The sequence below is a fragment of the Mus pahari genome, chromosome 5 (assembly GCF_900095145.1).
Source record: "Mus pahari chromosome 5, PAHARI_EIJ_v1.1, whole genome shotgun sequence".
NCBI lineage: Eukaryota > Metazoa > Chordata > Mammalia > Rodentia > Muridae > Mus > Mus pahari.
This window is the reverse complement of record NC_034594.1, coordinates 135,653,888-135,676,732: the sequence shown is the minus strand read 5'-3', so window position 1 is coordinate 135,676,732 and position 22,845 is coordinate 135,653,888. Positions and strand designations below refer to the sequence as shown.

General features: G+C 43.0%; 2 protein-coding genes and 1 long non-coding RNA gene across 5 annotated transcripts in view; 2 read left to right on the top strand and 1 right to left on the bottom strand.

Annotated features, from left to right (window-relative positions):
* Nucleotides 1–6,200, top strand: part of Fmo2 (flavin containing dimethylaniline monoxygenase 2) — a 22,573-nt gene extending 16,373 nt beyond the window's left edge. For both annotated transcript variants that reach the window (XM_021198497.2, XM_029539167.1), the window contains exons 6-9: nucleotides 300–499; nucleotides 1,645–2,000; nucleotides 4,470–4,542; nucleotides 5,458–6,200. In XM_021198497.2, the coding sequence (XP_021054156.1) occupies nucleotides 300–499; nucleotides 1,645–2,000; nucleotides 4,470–4,542; nucleotides 5,458–5,809 (981 nt within the window). In that variant the 3' untranslated portion in view covers nucleotides 5,810–6,200. The remainder of the gene's footprint in view (nucleotides 1–299; nucleotides 500–1,644; nucleotides 2,001–4,469; nucleotides 4,543–5,457) is intronic.
* Nucleotides 1–12,817, bottom strand: part of LOC115064047 — a 48,778-nt gene extending 35,961 nt beyond the window's left edge. Inside the window, exons 1-2 of the long non-coding RNA XR_003843905.1 lie at nucleotides 12,721–12,817; nucleotides 8,856–8,957 (exon numbers count right to left, since the gene is read on the bottom strand). This is a non-coding gene — a long non-coding RNA (uncharacterized LOC115064047). The remainder of the gene's footprint in view (nucleotides 1–8,855; nucleotides 8,958–12,720) is intronic.
* An 887-nt stretch (nucleotides 12,818–13,704) lies between these two features.
* Nucleotides 13,705–22,845, top strand: part of Fmo1 (flavin containing dimethylaniline monoxygenase 1) — a 32,057-nt gene continuing 22,916 nt past the window's right edge. The window contains exons 1-2 of one of the 2 annotated variants that reach the window (XM_021198074.2): nucleotides 13,705–14,069; nucleotides 20,804–20,941. In XM_021198074.2, coding sequence (XP_021053733.1) covers nucleotides 20,810–20,941 — 132 coding nt within the window. In that variant the 5' untranslated portion in view covers nucleotides 13,705–14,069; nucleotides 20,804–20,809. Of the gene's footprint in view, nucleotides 14,070–20,386; nucleotides 20,566–20,803; nucleotides 20,942–22,845 lie in introns of those variants that run through there. The other variant, XM_029538985.1, reaches the window with a different exon arrangement.

Genomic DNA, 22,845 nt, shown 5'->3' with positions numbered 1-22,845 from the left:
GAGAGAGAGAGAGAGAGAGAGAGAGAGAGAGAGAGAGAGAAAACAAAATAAATAACAATGAAAATGATACTCAAGGTTGACCTCTGATGTCCTTACACACACACACACACACACACACACACACACACACACACAGATGCATATATTCACACACATCTTCACACATGAACACACATACACTGCACACAAATTAATACAGTAAGTAGAACTCAGCCAACTGTGCCACCAAACCCCTTTCACAGCAGCTGGTCAAAGCCCGGCAGGCAATTTCACCTGCTGTTGAAATTTCTGTTCACCAGGTGTTTATCAGCACCAGACATGGATCCTGGGTCATGAGCCGAATCTCTGAAGATGGCTACCCTTGGGACATGGTGTTCCACACTAGATTTAGCTCCATGCTCCGTAACGTCCTGCCCCGCACAGTCGTCAAGTGGATGATGGAACAGCAGATGAATCGATGGTTCAACCATGAAAATTATGGTCTGGTGCCTCAGAACAAGTACTGTTATTTTTTTTTGTGGTATACTCATCACAGCCAAGGTTGCCTGATGTGGGCTTTCTTTGCAAAGGTCCTATTGGCTATGGTAGTTGGAGCTGTAAGCCAGTAGTATGTATAATTGTATTGATCCTGGAGTTCTAATTCCAAATTTGTACTGTGTGTCAAAAACAAACAAACAAAACACACACACATACATACATACACACACACACACACACACACACACACACACACATACACACAGAGGGGGAGGGGTTAGGAAGTTGGGATAGAGGCTTAGACACTGCTCCAGAAATCAGGGTTGGGGTTGATTGGGAGATCCTCTCAGAGCACGGTGATGGGAAAAGACAGCTCTCCATCTCATGGGTCATCCCTTGCCATGCCCATGTACCCTGAAGGCTGTTCCCAAGGGAACAGCCAGAAGACAAATATTTGCTAATATCAAAGTAAACATTGTTGATGCTTATCCTTTTCAAATGATAGCAGTCTCCTCCTGAGGATGGGAAGACATTGAGAGTCTTGTAATAGATGCCCCCATGAGGCTGAATGGTGGATGAATCCAGTATCTGTGTCAATATTGCCTTGTTTGAGAGAGGGAGAGAGAGAGAGAGAGAGAGAGAGAGAGAGAGAGAGAGAGAGAGAGAGAGAGAAGAAAATGACTTACAAACCAAGAACTCGAGAAATACAAGCAGACTGTTCCACCACCCATGCCACCACAAACAGGGTTCCTATGGATATTGGGATCAGTAAATATCAGCAGCTTTCATTTTATTCATTGATTTTCACACTGGCCCCACAGTAGGTCTCATTGCTAATGTAGTCCATTTTCCCTTATTTACTATCAGGTAGAGATTAAATGAAGCTACAAATAGTGAAAACTACATAGCATAAAAAGAGAGAGAGGCACCTAAGGGCAGTAATTACCGGCAAATTCAAAGATTAACAGTAGGCTTTGGGTTAATTTGGGCTTTTATCATCTACTTGAGATTATCAAGATTCGAATGAGTTCAATAACACCATTTGGAGCAGGCAAATTAGTTGAGTTATAGTTTCCTGGCTATTTGAAAAACCCCTGAATTTTCAGCACTACTACCCCTAAAACTGTCAGTGACCCCTCTGAATGCGTTCTTTCCTGTGTGCCTCAGATACCTTATGAAAGAACCCGTATTAAACGATGATCTGCCCAGCCGCCTGCTTTACGGAGCCATCAAAGTAAAAACCCGGGTGAAGGAGCTCACAGAGACAGCTGTGGTCTTCGAGGATGGCACAGTGGAGGAACACGTGGATATCATTGTCTTTGCCACGGGGTATACGTTCTCTTTTCCTTTCCTGGAAGACTCACTTGTTAAAGTGGAGGATAATAGAGTCTCTCTGTACAAAGCCATGTTCCCCCCTCATCTGGAGAAGCCGACCCTTGCGTGCATAGGTCTCATCCAGCCTCTGGGCTCCATCTTCCCTACCGTAGAGCTTCAGGCGCGCTGGGCAACAAGAGTTTTCAAAGGTGAGTGAGATGCTCAACTCAGCGGAAGTTCTACGTTTCTTTTTTTTTAATTTTAAAAATGTATTCATCTGTGTGTGTGTGTGTGTGTGTGTGTGTGTGTGTGTGTGTGTGTGTGTGTGTGTGTAAGAGAGGAGTGGATGGGGAGACCAAAGGACAACTACCCTATGGGGAGTTGTCTCTCTGCTGCCACCTTGTGGGACACGGAAGTAAATCTCAGTTTGCCTGTACTCTAGCATGGCTCTACCTGCTGAGCCATCTCACTGGGACAAGGTTTTAAATGTTTTCAAAGGGTTGCCTGTGCCGCACTTCACCTTCCTCGAAAGGCTACTTTTTCTCCTGTTTGGGGGGGGGGGTTCAATTCTGTTCAACAAAAGTCTCATTTGACACCTAGCCCTGTGCTGAGATCTAGTGAGCCAGAAAGAAATTTTAAAAAGTCATTTTAATAACATGGTAAGTGCTTTGCTGGCAGAATGCATACTGTGAAAGAGATGGGATCTTGGTCCTGTCAGAACATGCGTGCTCCAGGAAAACTTCCTGGTGTCTGAGTTTCACAGATCCAGAAAAGGGATTTCCTGAACAAAGACAACAGAGACAGGATGCCTGCGGAGAACTGGGAGCCTCCCATTGCTGGAGGTAGGAGGGGAAGCGAGATTAATCTTAGAGAAGAACCGGTGGACACAAAAGCTTTGTTAAAGATTTGGGATTATAAAACCTAAATGTATAGATACCTGTAAGGAGGTTTGGCTTGGTTTTAATAGAGATAGATAGAGAGAGAGAGAGAGAGAGAGAGAGAGAGAGAGAGAGAGAGAGACATAGACATAGACATAGACATAGACATAGACATAGACATAGACATAGACATAGACATAGACATAGATAGATATAGATAGCTTGTGTTTGTTTTGGTTTTGGTTTTGTTTCTGTTTTTCAGGAGGGGAGTGAGATCGAATCTATTATAAGCAAGGCTGTCCTCAAACTTGCTATACAGCCTGGCCTTGAATTCCAGATCACGTGCTTCTACCTCTCAAGTGGTTCCAGGCCTGTAATCTCAGCAGTCCAGAGGCAGGAGGATGGATAAGAGTTCAAGGGCAGCCTGGGATAAATAGCAAGTTCAATCCAGCTAAGGCTTCTAGAAAGACGTTCTTGAAAGTAAAGAAGAAAGGAAATGAAAAGGGAGGGAGGGAGGAAAGAGAAAGAGAAGAAAAATATAAACCGGTTCTTTCCAAATCGTGTGCTCCTGAGAACTATCTAGATGACCCTTAGGGAGCCATCCAGATTAAGTTTGGCCTGAAAACCTGGAATCTGCATCTTAGAAAGCTCTTAAGTCAGAGGCACCAGGGAGGACATTATCCTGAAAGAAGAGGAGTTGTCTCCTTTGCATTTAAGGTAATTAATCCCATCAGTAGTTGGGAATACAGATTTAATAATCAGGGATAGAGACTCAAAGACCACTGAGAAAGCACCGGCACTCACCTGGGCTAAAATACAATGCCCGGACCAGAGCTGAGAGACAAAGTGGAAACGAGAACACATGTGTTAGAGACAGTCAAGGATCGAGGCAGCAGAGCGTGCTTTGTGAGTCAACATAGGAAAGGAGAAGAATCTTGGGCCCGGCCCTGGAGACTGGCTGTGGCTGAGAATGGAGGCAGGAGGGTCTCAATGGCAGCCTCAGCTTTGGACAACTGATGTCTGAGATACTAGAATCTGGAATCTGACCATGTGCAAGAATATGGTCGTTTTTCTCACCTGAAGCCACGGGACGCTTGAGTGTGGGAGATGGGCTGAGAGAGAGAGAGAGAGAGAGAGAGAGAGAGAGAGAGAGAGAGAGATCACCCGCACTATTTTATCTAGCCAAACTGCCCTCAGCAGTGGGAGCCACTCTCCCTTCTCACCAGATTTCCTTCAACAGCCTTTTACCTTGTTTCCCTAATAGTAAGCTCACCTCCCCTGAGCCCTCTTTTTTTAAATCAAGGAGCCAGATGGATCTTTCCAAAGGGCAAATCTAAGCTTGTTACATCATCCGGGAAACTCTTCTCAAGTGCCACCCCACCTGACACAGTTTCACCAGCACACTTCCCTTCTCCAGCCCCTTTTCTGGCTTCCCCAATTCATAGTCTATGCCATTGGCCATGCTCAGCTATGGAGATCTCACTCCTGCCATCCAGGAGTGCTGAGGTCCTGCCTGGTATGACAACTAAATGGCCCAAATTTAATTTTAGAAAACAACTACTACACAAGTCAATGACATGGAACCAAACTTACTATTCAAACCAAAATTTTTTATTTATTTTTTTTTTTTTGAGACAGGGTTTCTCTGTATAGCCCTGGCTGTCCTGGAACTCACTCTGTAGACCAGGCTGGCCTCAAACTCAGAAATCTGCCTGCCTCTGCCTCCCAAGTGCTGGGATTAAAGGGGTGCGCTACCACGCCTGGCTCTCAAACCAAAATTTGTTTTGTTTTGTTTTCTAGGCTTGTGTAGCTTACCTTCGGAGACAAGTATGATGGCAGACATTGTTGAAAGAAATGAAAAAAGAATTGACCTGTAAGCACTTTCCTTCTAACACATGGTCTACACGGAGTAGTGTGTCAACAGAACACCAGGACCTGACTGCCTGTGAGAGTCAGCTAGCTGTTAAGTGTGCAGTCCTAGAACACAGGCCAGGCCAAACCTACGAGTCAAAGGCTCTGTAGATGAGACTGGAACTTTGTAAACTGATGGTGTTTCATTTGGCTCTTAGACATCCTAGTGTAAGAACACATTACTCAAGAAAACAAAATAGTGCCAAGACAGAACATCTTTCCTTGGGCTCATTTCTGTTTTCTTTGATGCCCATGTGAAATTCTATATCTTTTAAGGCCACCCACACTCAGGAAATGTCATAGAGCAGTGGTGGCAGAGGTGGAAATGGTAACCTGAGGCACTCTCAACACTTACTTGGGTTTGTCAGTTTTGTTGAGGTGGGACAGAGCGTGACTGCAATCAGGTGCTCTTGGAAAGCTGACTTGCCTCATAGACATAAGGTGTTGCCTCGTGCTCATGTTCTAATTCATCCAACATACATTGAGCATCTACTAGATGTTAGCCATACTACAGGGTACTTTAGTAGTGTAACAAGGGAATATTATGCATCCCTTCACTAGAAGACACAGTCTACCATATCATGAGCATTTGTATCAATCCTGAGCCATACATTCTTACTTGGACACTTAACAGCAGCTTAGTAAGTGACAAATAACAGTCACCATTTCAATATCATTACATTTCTAGAGTCTCCATAAATTTGTCTAATAATTTTGTAGGCTACTCATCAAATCTGAGATACAAGCCTCCTGATGGAACCTCCCAGATTCTTAGTTCTTTCATTCTTTTATTTATTTAAACCGCCATTGAGTGCCTCATATTAAGATACAACTTAGAGCATTTTATAAATCAGCCCTTTTTATTTGCTTCATTAAGGTTTGGAAAAAGCCAGAGTCAGATACTGCAGACCAATTACGTTGACTACCTGGATGAACTCGCCTTGGAGATAGGTGCAAAGCCAGATTTCGTCTCTCTTCTTTTCAAAGACCCTAAGCTGGCTGTGAAACTCTACTTCGGACCCTGTAATTCCTACCAGTACCGCCTGGTTGGACCTGGGCAGTGGGAAGGAGCCAGGAGTGCCATCCTCACCCAGAAGCAGAGGATCCTGAAACCCTTAAAGACCCGTACTCTCCAGTCCTCAGCGAGTGCCCCAGTGTCTCTCCTGCTCAAGGTCCTGGGGCTGTTCACTGTTGTTCTGGCCTTGTTTTTCCAACTTCAGGGGTTCTAATCAGTCACATGACACTTTTCTCCATCACTGCTTCTTTGAAAGGGAAACTGAAGAAATTCCATCCTCATCATCATTTTACTTTAGGGGAACAAGTAGGGGGACTAATTGTAGGGAGATCAGAAAACTTAGGTCTAGATATAAAACTAAAGTAAGGTCACGGGGTGTTCTTATCATTCTGTTTCCTCAAAATCATCAGTCTCCACATGGTATTCTATAATATCACCAGGTAGACAGTACTATCAGCCATGGCAGGCTTTGAGTTACATGATTTTAAAAAATCAATAAAATTATGCAGAATAAAAAGTAAGTCATAGTTGAGCATGTTAGCACATGCCTTTAATCTTAGCACTTGAGAGGCAGATGGATCTCCATGAGTTCGAGGTCAGCCTGGCCTACAGAGTGAGTTCTAGGACAGCCAGAACCTCATAGAGAAACCCTATCTCAAAAAAAATAAAAAGGAAAAAAGAAAAAAGAAAGCAAGAAGCCGAAGAACTTAAACTGTAGTAGGCATTTCACATCTTGTGCACTATGCTGCTCAGTGTTGTTCCTATGCAGACTCTGGTCACAGGTCCCACTTATTAGGGTTATCTGCTCTCTTGTCTTAATGAGAGATCACTCCGAAATACTGGTGGACAAAAACTGAGAGGATAGATCAAAAGCAACAACAATGCTCAAAAATACTTTAAGTTCCTCATATTACAAGCTAAGCAAGTAGACACAGCTCCGGTATATTGATAGAAGTTCTGATGCAAAGATGAAAATAATATCCCCTAGCCACAACATATAGATAGATACTGTTTCTCATAGACTAGACATTATGCTGTGTGTACATTATGTATTTTATTGGATTTAATTCTCACAGCAACTGTGAGATGGGTAGAGCTATATATAATACCCATTCTACAGATGGCACCGAGGAGGAGACATTATAGAGCATGTCCTAAACAGCTGGTCTTGAGATGAGGCTTCAATTTGTTAAACTCTGGAACTAACGGTCATGACCTCACCATGCAATATGCTTATTAATGAATACTCCACTCTTGAAGAAGTACTTCCTAATCACTCATTTTATTCATTATAAGATCACACAACAGCTCTACTCATTAGCATAAAGTTTTCTAAAACTATTGCAGAAGATGGCACTTTCTTTGCAAATAGAGTCTGTCTAGGTTCATTTACAATATTAGGTCTGCATGTCAGCTGGAACTTAAAAAGCACTTGGGCTAAGCACAGTGGCAGTGACCTTTAATCCCACCACTAAGGAATCAAGGCAGGTGAATTACTGCGAGCTTGAGGCTGGGCTGCTCTACATTGCAAAATCTGAGCCAGCCAGGGCTACACGGTGACACCCTGTCTCAAAAGAAAAATAACTTCAAAGAGATTTAGAATGAAAAATAGCTATGCAGTGATATTTAATCATGACCATTTGAAAGAATAAGAAATGAGGTGAAGTGTGTCTCCCAAGCAGATGAAACTGCTGCAGTGACTGAGCCAGATAACATCATAGGTAAGAAAGGCAAATCTCAGCAATGTCGTCTTTGTCATCTGATGGGGGGGGGGCGGGTTGTCAGTTATGAGAGACATTTTCTTGGAATGGAAAACCAAAGGAGACACAAGCAGTTCAGTGTCAACAAACATTGAGCAACATGGCAAACACCAGGCTACAAACACTCCCGATAGCATCTCTTTCCATGAACTGCACTGCGAAAGATAAGCTATGCCCAGAGACCAGACCAGAGCCTCTGCAGAGGGGGCAAAGGCCGGGATACTGAAGGTTTAAGTCAATAGCTCTTCTTTAGCCCTCCAAGCACTGGTTCTCAGTTTTCCTAACGCTATGCCCCTTTAAAACAATCCCTCATGTTGTGGTGACCCTCAACCATAAAAGTATTTCATTGCTGCTTCATAACTGTAATTTTGCTACTCTTATGAATTGCTATGCAAATATATGATATGTGACCCCTGTGGGGGTTTCGACCTACTGGTTGAGAACTACAGCTTCAAAGCTTTGTGAACACTATCTTTAAACCAGCCCCTCTCTCTGGTCTCTCCCCTCGCTCTCCTCCCCCCTTTCCGGTCTGATGGCAATCTCTTCCAACAGAAGCTTCATTCTTCTAAACCCACTGAATGGGGCTGCAGAACTGCCCAGTCGGCAAAGCTTTGTAAGCTTAAGAATCTGAATTTGAGCTTCAGAACCCACATTTTACAAGCCAGGTGTGGCTGCACACACTTCTAATCCCAGCACTGGGGAGGGAGATGAAAACAGTATCCTGGGTATCCGTGGTCAGCCCCCTCTGTTTTAATGAGTTCCAGGTCAGTGAGAGACTCTGTCTCGAAAAAACAAAAAGTGGGTGATTCCTGAGGAACAATACCAGAGCCTCACCTCTGGCCTACGTACGCATGCTTGCATATGTTTCCACGCACCCCTGCACACACACACATATGCAACTGCATGCACTTGAGCACACACAAACATATATACATACACATACATACGAAAGTTTACTGATATTATTACATTTGCATTTAAGACTCTTGACTGTACTTATAAGCAAATTCCTTTCAAAAGTTACAAATAAAATGTATTTGTGTGCATCGATGAAATTCTCAAACAAATTTTTTTAAAACTAAAAATTACAAATGAAATGTATACATTCTTAGTTCTTGATGAGATGCTGATTACTCAGCCCAGCAGATAGAGGAACTTCCTCTGACCTCTGTATGGGCACTCGTACCTACACCCACACACAATAAATAAATAAATAAATAAATAAATGCAGTAAAAATAAATAAAAGCAGATTACTGTTTTGCCAATTATTAAAAATTCTCTTCACATCATTATGTTAAATTACCAAGCCTGGAAAGCTGTATGGGGACCAAAACATGAGTTTTTATGCTGGTTTCATGAGAACGCAGACACACCCACTCATTTATTGCCCTTTCTTTTGTGCTCCTGGGGCAGAGTGGAGTATTTGCAACAGGACCGAGTGTGGGGGCCTCAAACCCTAAGATCTTTAGTGTCTGACCCTTTGCAAAAAGCATGCCTACCTGCTTCCCATGTGCCAGGCAACGCTCACATGGTTTCTCAGACCTCAGCTCACTTTATCATTGCGACTACCCACCGAAGCAGCTTTGCCTACCATCCTGCCCCTACAGAAGAGATGGAGAACACCTGTTAGATAGGTGCTAAATCAGATGTTCTATTGGAAGATTGATTCTAAGACAAGATTATTGTTAAATTAACAGCACTAAAAATTTCACAAACCTCTTCCTTTATTCCCAAATCTTCTGATAATCATTTTTTAATCAAAGGGCCTCTGAGAAGTCATTCAGTCTCCCTTTGCCTCTGTGCATCTTGAACATGAAGCTACCCCAGACTAACTTTCTAGGGTTTTTTGCTCCAAACCACAATCCACAGACCACCTACTTCAAAGAACCTCACAGTTCTTATAAATGTTTGACCATAGATATAGCAATAGCCTGCTCAGCCAGCATCTCTACTATTTCAAAAGCTGTGCACATTAAACTTAGGAGCTGGTGAGTTTGGAAAGAAGGACACTCATGTGTGTGTGTGTATGTGTGTGTGTGTGTGTGTGTGTGTGCATGTGTGCAGGCGCGCCCGCGTTAGAGAGAGAGAGAGAGAGAGAGAGAGAGAGAGAGAGAGAGAGAGAGAGAGAGAGAGAGAAGGCAGGCTAGCTGATTTCAACCAGGTGTGGAAACACACACATGTGTCCTAAGATTCAAAAGGCTGAGAGAGGGAGACGTGTTTGAGGCCAGCCTGAGCTACACGGCAAGCCCTGATTCAAAATAAGGAAGAAAGAAAGAGAGAGAAAGGGAGAAAGAGACACACAGACACACAGACACACAGACAGATGTGGAAAGGGGACAGAGGGAAAGAGAGATGAGGAGTGTTCCTTTCAAGGACGAGTCCCTGGCCTGGCCTCTCCTGGAGCCAAATTCCTCCTGCACTCAAGTACTTCCTGATTCAGTCGGCAATGTTTGCTCTTCTGAACATACCGTGAGCCTGTTCCCACCCTCCTCCAACTCTCTCCCCATGAAGATTCTCCTTACTAATCTTTCATATAACCCCCCTCCGCATGGGAGCTCCTTGGTTTCCTCTATAAAAACCAGATGTGTCACATTTGTTCTGTAGAGAAAAGCAAAGACATTGTTAGAGAGAGCTACCCAGGCCATGACATAGAAAAGAATTTCAAACAACCATTCCAAAACATGAAGGCTTTGAAAGCTTAACCCAGAGGAAGGGGGCTTCTTTGAAGCCGGTCTTCCGCCCTGGACGCCGCTCCTGCCCTGGAACAACTTTGGCCTGCTTCCAGGAGGTGCAATGTGCTGACACAAGCAAAACCGACTTGGCCATTCTGTCCTGTGACCTAGGAACAGATCAAAGCAGCTGAGGCAAAGCCTGTCAGCATTGGACTCCACTTGATCCAGGTCAGACGCCAAAGTGAGATGGAACAGGCAAGGTGTAATTAAGGAAGATACCTGTGTCGGTGAATAAGAGGGGGGCCTGGGAAAGCTGCAAGAGTCAGCATCCGCCCACAGTGCGAGCCCCAGCCTCTGTGAAGGAGGGACGGAAGAAAGATTCGGTGTCAACAGCACACACTGATGTACAGTGGAAGGAAGAGAACTCGGGGCCACAGAGCTGTCGCTGTCAGAGAGGCCCAGAGGAGCCTGAGTTTCTGCCCTGCGAATCTAAACAAACCATCATAAGAACTGACCATTCTACCGTGTGGGTGACAAGGGTTCTTCTGAGGCTTATAGCATGTGACTGTACTTAGTCACTTGACTATAAACGCTACGGATTCTGGAGCGGGATTCTACTCACATGTCATGAGGAGGTTTGCCACTAAATAGCTCTATACTTTAAACAGCTGGCCGGTAGACAGTGGATGATTGCATAAAGGCATCAGTTCCTCATAGGTATAGGTCTTCCTGAGCTATTTTAAGGCTCAGCTTTGTGACTTGCATAAACTACTCAGAGCCATTGTATGTCATGAACAATTCAATTTTACTTCCTTATACTTAGTTATAGCAGCCTGTCTTAGGATTGCCATCAAAGTAAATCATGTAGCCGAAGTCTTATGACTTATAAGTGACATCCTTGGCTTTCAGAGCCAGGGCAGCTCACTTTCAAGCCTTCACTGTGTGAAGGTACACAGGATAACATAGCCATGAAATGTTTATATTTTCTATTAATTGCCTAAAATCCAAAAATGACATATCACATCAATTGGCATATTCCATCTCTATTCATCAAAGATGGGAATTATTCTAGCAATACTATGAAGTGCAGGTTGTCAAAGAAAAACTTTTAAATGTTTGGTCTGACATCATGGAATAAAACTGTGTTGATGTACATAGCAATAAATATTACATTAAATTAACTTATAGTATCTAAATAAGAATGGGAGCTGCATTGTTATAAGAGATAGCTTCGCAAGTACTAGAGAAAATAAAAGCAAGACTTTGAGAAGACAAGTTTTTGTGTTTTGTTTTGTTTTTTTAAGAAGAAAGGAATCAAAATAAGAAAACCATAAAGTTGGTAGGATGGGAGAACGCCATGTAGGGTCAGTGACACCTCACCTATGTCCTTTAGAGTATTCACTAAAATGATGAACATATGCAGTTAATGAAAGTGGCGTTTTCAAAAAACAGGGAGCTGAGCTCCAAACACAGGCTGATGTGGAGCAGAGAGCAGCAGCACAGTTAGAGATCAGGGAGCTGTTATTAATAAAAATACCATAGAGCAGTAATGAGAGTCATGGGGACAGTGTCAAGTCAGGGACACATGTCCAGGAACAGGAGTATACCAGCTGCTATTCAGTTACGTGTGTTTCCAATAAGTTCTCTGGTTGTCTACACTTAGACAGGTTTCTTAAAGGGGTCTATTTCTCATACAGAAACCAACTTAAACTCCTGACGTCTTCATGATGTCATAGAAAAGCCTACACAACTCCCACAAGCAAGAGCAATCCATTCATCCATTTGGCATTCAGTAAACACTTCTATGTGTCAGGCACTATACTACACGTGGTGATACCTACACAGCCAAAGAAAGATCAAATAACAACATTTTAAGTTTAATGGGTTATAAGGCAAGTTCTTGAATGCTGAGCTAGGTTATACAATAGGCCAGAATTGCACCTGGGCATATTTGCCCTTTCACCTGGATCCTATCAATAGGTGACTTTAGATAGGGCTGATATTACCTCAGTTGTAAACTCTGCCTGGTTCCTGTCAGTCTTTATATATGCATTTCTCTGTTTTGTGTCAGATAACTTCAATGTACCTTGGCTGTTGTGTCACTTAACTTCTTTGTTTTCTTCTGTAATATAAGTCTGATGCTCACTCTGAGACACTACATTCAGATACAGCACTCTCTCTGCATCACTGTCTGTTTGTCACTTTTTGCCGACTTCTTGCTCACCTGTACCAGTATCCTGGTTCCCCATGGGTTGAAGGACCAACTGAGTCCAGTCCGAGGCACTAAAGAGAATTTATTGGCTATCGATGTGGCTCTCACTGGACTAACAGGCTTTCTTCACCCTGCATCCTTAACTATAAGTAACTAATATTGATGCAGCCAGAATGGACACTACCAGTGAAGCTCAGATGCCTCATTCATTTAATAATTAATAAAAGTCGCTGACCAATTATGGAAATGAGTATAGTAAAATGATCGTGTTTATGATCACCCAGCAGCATAATCTCCCTTATTGTCTACACCAGGGCCAAGTAACTCCTTCAGTGTTCTCCATGTACACACCAACGTAATTTGAATACTAAACTTTGGACAATAGCCTAGTCCTAACTCTTAAGATGCTTCTGACTGAAGGCCACATGTCGTTAGACATTCAAAGGGACATCTGAGCTAACGGTCATCCTGAAGGCTTACCTTATGGTCGAATTTAAGTTCTGAAATCCTTCAATGACTACCATCCTCAGAGCTTCAGGAGGGTAATTTGAACTAACAACTCACAGCTAGCGATGTTGTCGACTTGCCAAGGGCTCAATGAGTCAGCAAGATCAGAGCTGAGCTGAACAAATAAGCGGAATGTTTGATGTTGTATAGCATCCTCCAGAAGTGAAGTTACAGGCTGTGCTGAAATAAATGGTTAAGAAAATATTTAGCCTGTCAAGAGCCTTTTACTGCCTCAGTCCACCAGTGTCTCTTGGAGTTTTCTTTTCATGCCTGTAGGAATCTCTTCAATACTGAGGATCAATGATAAAATAGTAGTTGAGCAATGCATAACACCATCAACACCCTCAGGCATGGGAGTTTCCTATGTACATGACCTTCTCACATAGATTACCTCATCTAACTCCACAATAACTATTTGAGGAAGCCATTGAATTACATATTTTTAATTGAGGAAGCTGGATCTGAGCAAAATCAAACATTTTTTTCAAAGATTACTTTGATAAAAAAGCTAGTGAACACATTAGGAGGCAGGACTCGTGACTCCGAAGGCCGTGTACTTCTCACACATCTGTCTTGCATTTCCCAAGTACCTGGACAGTCATCTACAGTTAAAGGAGCTTTAAAATGTATTTAATAATGTGCATAATGTATGTATTTTAAAATAATAATTTTCTCTAAATGAGCAAAGTCTTAAAATGCAAGTTTGATGTAGCAGCTGTTAATATGATTGTGAATTTATGTAGCAGCTGTTTATTTTATCCTTAGCCCTGGGAAGAGTGAAATGAAGGATATCATTATAAGTACCCAATTTAATTTATAGTTTGCAAACAGAAGGATGAGTTTTAAGTACATATCACCAGGCAGTCTGTCTCTCAGCATACCACTGTTGCAAGTAATCAATTGAACATACAAACAAGAGCTAACTTTGGGTTCCAATTTTTTTTCGTAATGTTTCTTATCTCTTAGACCAGGCTCATCCTGTGTGCAGGGAACTCCCAAACACTGGCTCACATAGACTATTTTGATTGTTACTAGCTCTGGAATCCTAATTGTGTCAGGGCCACTGGAATGAGCAATCACAGCTACTTATAGTCAGTAAACTCATAAAAATCTCCGATTCCTCTGGATGAAGAAGGTGGAGCTGAGGTTTTCCTGTTTTTCTTATTGTACATGAGAGAGGAATCGTCTCAACAGAACACAGCTCCCTCCGCAAGTGACCCTGGAGGAATTTTCCAACCATCCCTTGCTCCAAAGTAAGGAACAGAACTTGAGACCTTGTCACGGGAACATAAAGTCAGATTACTAAACTTCTGTGTTTACTGGTAAGTCCTCTGCTGGATGGGTTATTAAGTGCTTCCCTCAGCAGCCTCTAGCACGGTATGAGTTAATGGTTTGTAAGGTATATCTACCACGTATCTATCTGTATGCTACATTAACTGAAACAAAAGGCAAGCCTTTCTGAAAAGTTGACTAACTTAGGTTTGCACATCACCAATTTTCTGCTTCTGTGCTTCCTGATCTATTCTGTGCCTAGGAATCAAATTTCTTGATTTTTGTACTATTTATAGATCTTATCTGCTAATCTTCAATCCACAAGTATCCAGATGAAGGGTTTGAGAGTCACTTCTACAGTTTAATTCCATATATTTTATGTAAGCATAGGAAAAGTGGGTCTCAATGTCCAGTTGTTTTCTTAGAGTCTTTACTCTCTTAGGAAACTCGTTATAACCTTGTAAGAGGCAGCATGTGTTATGTGGGGGCTGGCTTAGGGTTAGGCTTGAGAAAGTAAGTGTCTGCTCTTAAGAGGTTATAAATCTCAGAACATACTCTTGTTCCAGCCCAGGTCTCAGTCATCCATCTGAATCTACTACAAGTGCTAACACTTGAACTGACACAACCCATTTAGGGATATGCTCTTATTGGGCAGTCTGTGCCTGTCAGTATTCTGAGATATTTGCACACACTAAAGAAGAATGTGGGGGTATCTGCCTGCATGGATCAAGATGTCGTCCTAGTTAACATGTGAGTCATACTGGTGAACTGATCCAGTGCTGAGCTCAGTTATAGGAGAATTTCCTGAAAAAAAAAAAAAACCTCAATAAGCTCTCCAAGTCAATTTAAAACGCACTCAAAAGGTAAGACTTTGGTTAGAGTTTCCCAAGCTTCCCAGGTTTAAAGGGATGACTTGTATGTCAGCAATTCCTTCACAGTACCCCCAGGCCAAAGTTCCTGTTAGGTAGTCAAGCCCAAACAAATCTGTGCTTATGTTCTAACCGTTGTAGTTGGTTGTACAGATAATAAAGACATTGAAAGAAAAGTCATTTTTATTTCACTCATAATCACACTCAGTGTGGATTTATGGGGCTGCTGAACACTGTAAATTCTCAGATCTTAGGATCAGCTAAGCTGTGACCTCCTCATTTGTTGTTCCTTATAGAAACAACTAACTATAGTTACTATAGCTAGCTATAGTAACACTTCCCCACTTTTTATCATAGAAGCTGTTGAACCCCTGCTTCATAGAATTGCATGGGGCGGGAGGGAGTTATTGAATGGAACACAGCCCTGTCTCATGTTAAAACTCTGGCATGCTCCAGGCTCATGCCAGGATCCCAGCACTCTAGAGGTTGACTTGGGGGATTGGCAGAAGCTCAAGGCCAACCTGGGTTACAGTGTGAGTCCAGACAAGTCTGAGATATAGTATGAGACCCTGTCTAATGCTACGGTGTGAGGCGGGAGTGGATTGGGGGGGGAGCACCCTCATAGAAGCAGAGGGGAGGAGGGGTGGATAGGGGCGCTGCAGAGGGGAAACCGGGAAGGGGGATAACATTTGAAATGTAAATAAATAAAATAACCAATAAAAAAATAATAATAAAGTACTTATATCTGAGCTATCATAAACTAAGGTTCAAAACATTGAATATCACTGTGCTTTCTGACATTCTTAAATAACTCAAGGCTCCTCTGTCTTTGGAAATGAGACCCCCATGCCCACATAGTATCTCAATAATGGAGGGGCACGCTCAATCTGACCTTTAATTATTTGTGTTTTCCGTCGTTGATGTGGAGGAGACAGTACAAAACCCGTAGGAAAACACAGTCATTTCTGACCTTGTTGTTAAACATTAGCGACTTTTGTGCAACCAAGCGTGATTTCCCAACTCACTTGGAAATCGGTGTGGTTTCACTGTTTTATTATTTTTGTTTAATTCCTACCCCCTCTATAACACCAACCTTAGCCAGCTTACTGTGGTTTCTTAATGTATGGCTTCATATCTTCCATACTCACTTAACCTTGACAACGCTTTCTTCATAACAATGATATTTTTTTTCTTTTAAAACTTCCAAATAATAATTGGTCTTTTTTTTTTGAAAGTTCTAAAAAGTAATAATACTTTAAATGCTAATTTTACATCAAGATGTAAAATAACTCAACAATAATTAGTAACATGAGTAAGCTATTTCCATTTAGAAAACAAAAAGTCTTGGTCACCCACCAGTGCTGGAATTACACAAATTACTTTCTCTCAGGTCCTGGCACCACCCTGAGAGCTACACTCGGTGCCGCTTGTACATTGACAGAGTGATTTATATAATACCTGAGGTAGGATATACCTCTGGCTTCATATTAGGGAAGAGGAAATGGAGACAGACATAAATTATCCGCTCTGCTGATAATTCTTCAGCACTGAAATCCAAACCCACATCTCTAACTTGCAACACTGAAACAAAGCTCCCAAGGAAACGCGCTGCTCAGAAGTGGCCGAGTGAGTCTGGTTCACACTGGGTCACAGTGGCAGACTGGTGAAGGGAGGTGTTCCACATACTGCATAGTTGATAAAAGGCAGTTATGAGGCATCATATATGACTCAGGATATTAACCTCCAATACATATTTGCTCTGTTATGATTTTTCATTATTATTGAAAAGCATGCAAGATAATGGATTCATTCTACCCAACAAGAAATCAACCCATTACCAAATATTTATTCAACACTATTATAACACAAACATCATACTAGGAACACAAGCACACACACACACACACACACACACACAGAAAATATCCTACTTTGGGGAACCATGGCCTTGTGTAGGAAGAAGACCCACAGATACAACCAACTTAATCAATAAAAAGGTGTAATGTGCTCTTGGGTACATGCATGATGTAGCTTCCCTAGGAATAAAGAGAGAGTTGAGCTCACCATGTAGTCGGGCAGCTGCATATGCCTCGGGGAACCATTGCCACCCCAGATCTATACCCTGGCTCTGGACCTGTTGCCTCTCCTCCTCTGACTTCTGATGTCCTAGTGAACCCCCAAACCTAAAACAACCTAAAACATTTCCCCCTTTGCAGCTCTTACTACAATTTAGAGATAAAATATCTTGGTGTGTAAACAAAAATAATTGAAATTCTACCTCTTCAAGTTTGACTTTCCCACCAAACTCACTGCTCTAAACAAAGGTTCAATAAAAACCAGCATACTAGGGTTATCAACAAAGTCCCTCGGTGAGTGTTTGATGCCTGAATTAACCAGAGAATGGCCTCCAGAATCTACATCTGGGATTCTGAATGGCATCTGATTGCACTCTCTCCATGAACTAGTCATCTCCTACCCAGACTGCCTCCAAAACGTTGTGATCTAGACTCCGCCTAGGGCTTAGGTAAAGCCAGTCTCAGAGCTTGACATATTGGTGAATGTTTATAGTGAACCTTCGCAATTGCACCGCTAGTCCTGATCCTAATTCGTTTTCTCTGTGAGAGAAAAGCAGGTATTTTCGTTACTGTATCGAACCCTCCAGGTAAGAGTCACTATGATGTGCTCTTTTGCAAAGTGAACCTGGGACACTTTAATCCCTTGTCTGAAGACTAGTTTCTCAGCAGAACCTCTGTATGAGCCTCTCCCTCTTACTTCTATTAACAATAGAATAGATACATTCTTATTTCCTTCTATCAGCAAACCTGCACCTGAGACAACACCTTTAGTTGAGGAAGCTGACCAGCTGCTCTCTGCTGTCTGAATGAGCATTCTTCTCTGGGTCACCCAGGAAGGGCCAGCCCCTACTAACTAGCTTTCTCTGAGACAGCCACACTCACCCTGCTGACCTCATGTGTAGTTTCAGTAAAGCCACAGGGGAATTACCTCCCTCTCTGTCTTCACCCAGTTATTAGAAAAGGTCCCTCACCTTCCCAGACAGTAAAAAGTAGCATGCAGTGCTTCTGGCTGCCCTGCTAACACTGCAGAGTCAGTGCGCTTCTGCACACAGATTTCAATGTCAACGTTTATATGCAGTGCTCTCTTTTTTTTTCCCCTGGGGTCTTTGTTTTGTTTTGTTTTGTGTTTTTGAAAAAAAAAAGTGGTTATTCTTCACTGAATGTCTGGTAAGGTAACAACATTATCAAATGTGTCAAAATGAGGAAACTGAGACCCAAAGGAGATGAGCAGTTTTTCCATGTCACCACACTGATTCCTAGTAGAACAGGGACCCAAAACAGATATTGACCGGGCACCTAAGCTCCAGCTCTGTCTCTAAATGTAAGGTCAAGGTACTCCTCTGGCATCCAGGAAGAGGGAAACTATAAGTGTGCCATTCTATAGTGTCCATTGTGGTCTAATCCTTGCCTCTTCTGAAAGGAATCTTCTAGACTTCCCTGGCAGTGTATAGCTAATTGCTATAGACAGTAACCTATCTTACAGCAACTTTAAGACACATGAAGAGGGGAACTTTCGATTGAAGAAGACAGTTCTGTGGTGAGGAATATATTTAATCTCAGTCGGGGACTTCTGTCCCACCTTTGACTATTCAATTCCCAGATAAAATTTAAAAACCAAAGAACATACGCAGGCTGGACCTAGGCCTCCCCACACATGTGTAACACATGTGCAGCTTGGTCTTCACATGGGTCCTAAACAACTGGAGTGAGGGGCTGTCCCAAAAGCTGTTGCCTGTACACAGGATATGGTCTTCTAGCTGGGCTGCCTTGTCTGGCCTCAGTGGGAGAGGAAGTGCCTAACCTTGCAGAGACTTGAAGGGCCAGGAAGTACCCAGGGGACCCTCACCAGCTCAGAGGAGAAGTGGATGGGAAGTGGGGGTTGGGGGCAGAGGAAGAATTGTGGAAGAGGGTGACCAGGAGGGGTCAGTGAGTGGGATGTAAAGTGAGTGAGTAAAAAATAAAATTAAATGTAAAATAAATAAACAAAATAATATATAATAAAATAATAATAAATATATAATTAATATATAATATACACAATTTATAAATGTACATAATATATAAGTGTATGTAATATATAGATGTATATAAGATAGAAATATATAATACATAAATGTATTTAATATATAAACATATTTAAATATATACTATATAAATATATAATAAAATACTAATAAATAATAAAAATAAAATAAAATAAAAATAATTCTGTATCCATTACACCATATCCTCAGAGCTTCCCTAGGAAGAGCACACTGTCTCTGTAGCAGAGAGTACAGTAGCCTGAGCCCCCATGGCAGAACTGCTTCTTTTGGGTTTTCAGTCCTAAAAATACAAATGAAACGTACCCAACTCTAGGAACAGTTCACGTGGGAAACAAGAAAATAGAAAACGTTCAGGCAGAAATCATCACTGGGTACGTCCTTGTAATTGAGGGATAGGGCAAGCTATGGCTCATGTGATACAGTGCATGCCTAGACGCATGAAGCCCAGGACCACAAAAACAGGGTATCCTGGCAGATGGCTGCAATCCCCAGCACTCCAGATGGTGAAGGGAGAAGGATGTGAAGTTCAAGGTCACCCTTGGCTACAGAGTGAGTTTGAAACCAACCTGGCTTTGTGAGACCCTGTCTCAAAAAAAAAAAAAAAAAAAGGAATTAAGAGAGAGATACAAACTTAAAGAAATAAAATTATGTCAGAAACGTTGGGAAACAACATCTAATATTTAGTGTGAGCTGAATGTGTATGCTCTCGATCAGAAATTCAGAAAAGAAGAAACCAACTTTGGAAATAGCTTACATTATTGAGCATTTACTGTGTTACCAGGACCTATTCTCGGATACATGGCACGGGTTAATTCATTTGATCCTCAGAAAACACTGGGAAGAAGCTACAAGATTTTCTCCATTTTCACAATGCCCTGAGAATTACATAATTCAGATCACAGTTTTAACTGACAGAGTTGGTCGTTTACCCAACTGTGCTATGTTGCCTGCACACACGGGGTTCTTACAAGTCCACGGTATTAATACATGGCCAGAAAACCCTCAAAGCTCTGCCCATGAGGACTGTGCCATGTGCTCACAGAGGTGAATCGCATCAGACTGTAGGAGGAGAAACGTCTCCTCTGACCGCCCTTCCACTCTAAGTCCTCCCTGGCAGCCACCTCGTCTCTTCCATTGGTGACTAGATGTAAATTATATTCCAGTAGTGCTGTTGCAGCCTTGGCAGGATGCCAGGACAGAACCCAGGAGGCAGTGCCGTGGCACCTGTGGTGACCACAAGTGTCTTGGCTCGTAGTCCTAACCCCACCCTACCAGCTGCTGTGTAGTTTTCTGGGGACGTCCCAAACCAATCCGAGTGTCTTTAATGTGATTTTTTTTGAGAGAGAGAGAGAGAGAGAGAGAGAGAGAGAGAGAGAGAGAGAGAGAGAGAGAGAGATTTTCCAAGGCCACCCTCTCCTGACCGCAGCTCCAGTCTGCTCCCGGGTTGGAGCCCGGAGGAGGATGGAGGCAAGCCAGTTAAGAATGCAAGACTCTGCCCACCGAAGGGTCTGGTTTCAGCCACTCTGCCAGAAGCTACAATTGTGTTAAAGACCACAAGTGAGTGAACGGAGAGAGCCAGCTCCGACCAAGGGGTGGGGACATAACCCAGCTCAGGGGTTAACTCAATGACCTGTACGTTTTCTTTCTCACATTGACACACCACAGATAGTCTACAGAGGACGAAAACTGAGAAAATCCCTTAATCTCCCAAATTCTTTTCCTGGTTTGTTGAGTAGCCAAGGCTTGGGTGGGGCTTTTGTGAATAAAACGCTGCTCTTGGTTTTTCCCTCCGCAGAGAAACATGGTGAAGCGAGTGGCAATTGTGGGAGCTGGGGTCAGCGGCCTGGCCTCCATCAAGTGCTGCCTGGAAGAGGGGCTGGAGCCCACCTGCTTCGAGAGGAGCAGTGACCTAGGGGGACTTTGGAGATTCACGGTAAGTAGGCGATTCCCATACTTTTATCTGTCTATTGGGAAGAGTCTCGAAAGACTGGAAAGGTCTGCTGAGTGAAGAGTTAATTAGGGGAACCCCAGAATTGTAAAAAGGCTAAAAGACCCCAGAAAAGTAAAAAGAAACGGGGGCTGAGCTCTAGGGGTAGGTGCCCACTGCCTTATAACTGTCTAGGGAGAAGAAGTCCACCCCCCCCTCCAGTCCCCAGAGAAACCCACAAAGCGGAGAGGGAAAAAAAATCAATGCGGGGACTGACCAGGAAAGCACAGCATAAGGGCGCAGGACCGGAGCGGGGATCTGCCTAGAACAGAGGCTGTAGTGAGAATTTCAGCCTCTACTCACAAAACTGAGCTGCCTCTAGTCACATAGATTCCTGGCCCCGCTTCAGCTGGGACACGGTGACACCGGTTCGGTGAAGCAGCAGGAATTCTCACAACCCAAGATCCTGCTGCTTGAACAAAGGTCGTCCACACCATGCACAAGCCGCAGTAGAGACTGCAAGCCTGGGCAAAAAGGAGAAAGACATAAAGCCTCCGGAATCTCAGTGGAGCCATGGTGTGAACTGGTCCAGGGTCTGGAAAGCCCACCCTTGGCTGGCCAGGAGCCCTGGTGGCGACCACAACAGTCCTTCTGCCACTGCATGCCAATGAAACCACAAAGCCAAACAGAAAGTGTTCTTTGGGCTCCAGCACTCAGCCGAGAAAAAGGTTTTTTTATTTTTTTATTTTTTGGGTTTTTTTTCCCCCTCTCTCTCCACTGCTTCAAGGAGAAAACATTTCCCACGAACTTTAGGCAAGCTGTCAGGAGCTGGGGAAAGGAGCAAGTGTCAGACAGCCGGGTTTCAGAGCCCCTGGGAAACAATTCCCTTTTATAGAAGCCAGGAACTTGGAACTTGGAACTGAAATAAAGTAATTTTTTTTCTAAAGTAGAGAGCAAAACCTCAGAGAAGCTACTGTTGCTTGTTTAGGCAGAGTCCTCCAGTGCAGGCAGGCGTGGCTCACATAAAAATGTGTATCTTAACGTGCTTGACTACCAGACATGATCTTCAATGTAGAGAAAATTTCCACGGGGGATCTGATAAAGGAGCACGCTGGTCCTCGTGATTCAAACTGCATCTGTTCTGAAAGAATGGCAGAACCCTTGCATGTGCTAAAACTCCTCTTCCACATTCATTGCAGGCATTACTAATCAAACAGTTGGCTTTCTACAGTGAGCCCCAGGATAGGGACCCAGATGACTGCATCTGATGGGCAGACATTGAGAACTGGCACAGGAAAAAAAAAAAAAAGTGTTGCATTAAATTCCGTTATGTGGCTAAGGTAAATTTCAGTCAAAACAAAAAAGGAAGTCCAAAGATCAAAAGCTGCACTTAGCTTCTGGAGGCGCCAGACAAAAATGCTCACTGGAGTCACAGTCATATAACTATTGACCCTACAATTCATTCATGTAAAATCCAGAGAAATCTGTCTGGATCCAGTTGTGCCCAGCTAACATGAGCAGCTCGAACAGCTGCACAAAGAGCACTGTAGGAGACCCAGAGAGGAGAAGGCTTCCCTGCTTCTCTGGAGAGCTATTGGCAGAAGAAGGACTAATGATCTTACAAGTCACAGACAGCCCTGTAGGTGAGGGCACGGTTACAGCCACTGCTGGAAACCAGAAAGGCTATGGAGAATGGACAACCCATGATGGGCGCTGGAAGAGTCCAATAAACAGAAGAGAGCATGCTCAGAAAATATAAAGGTTCTATATATTTTTTTTTTGGCACACGCCTTTATTTTAATTTTTTATTTTTTAAAGATTTATTTATTATATGTAAGTACACTGTAGCTGTCTTCAGACACTCCAGAAGAGGGTGTCAGATCTTGTTATGGATGGTTATGAGCCACCAT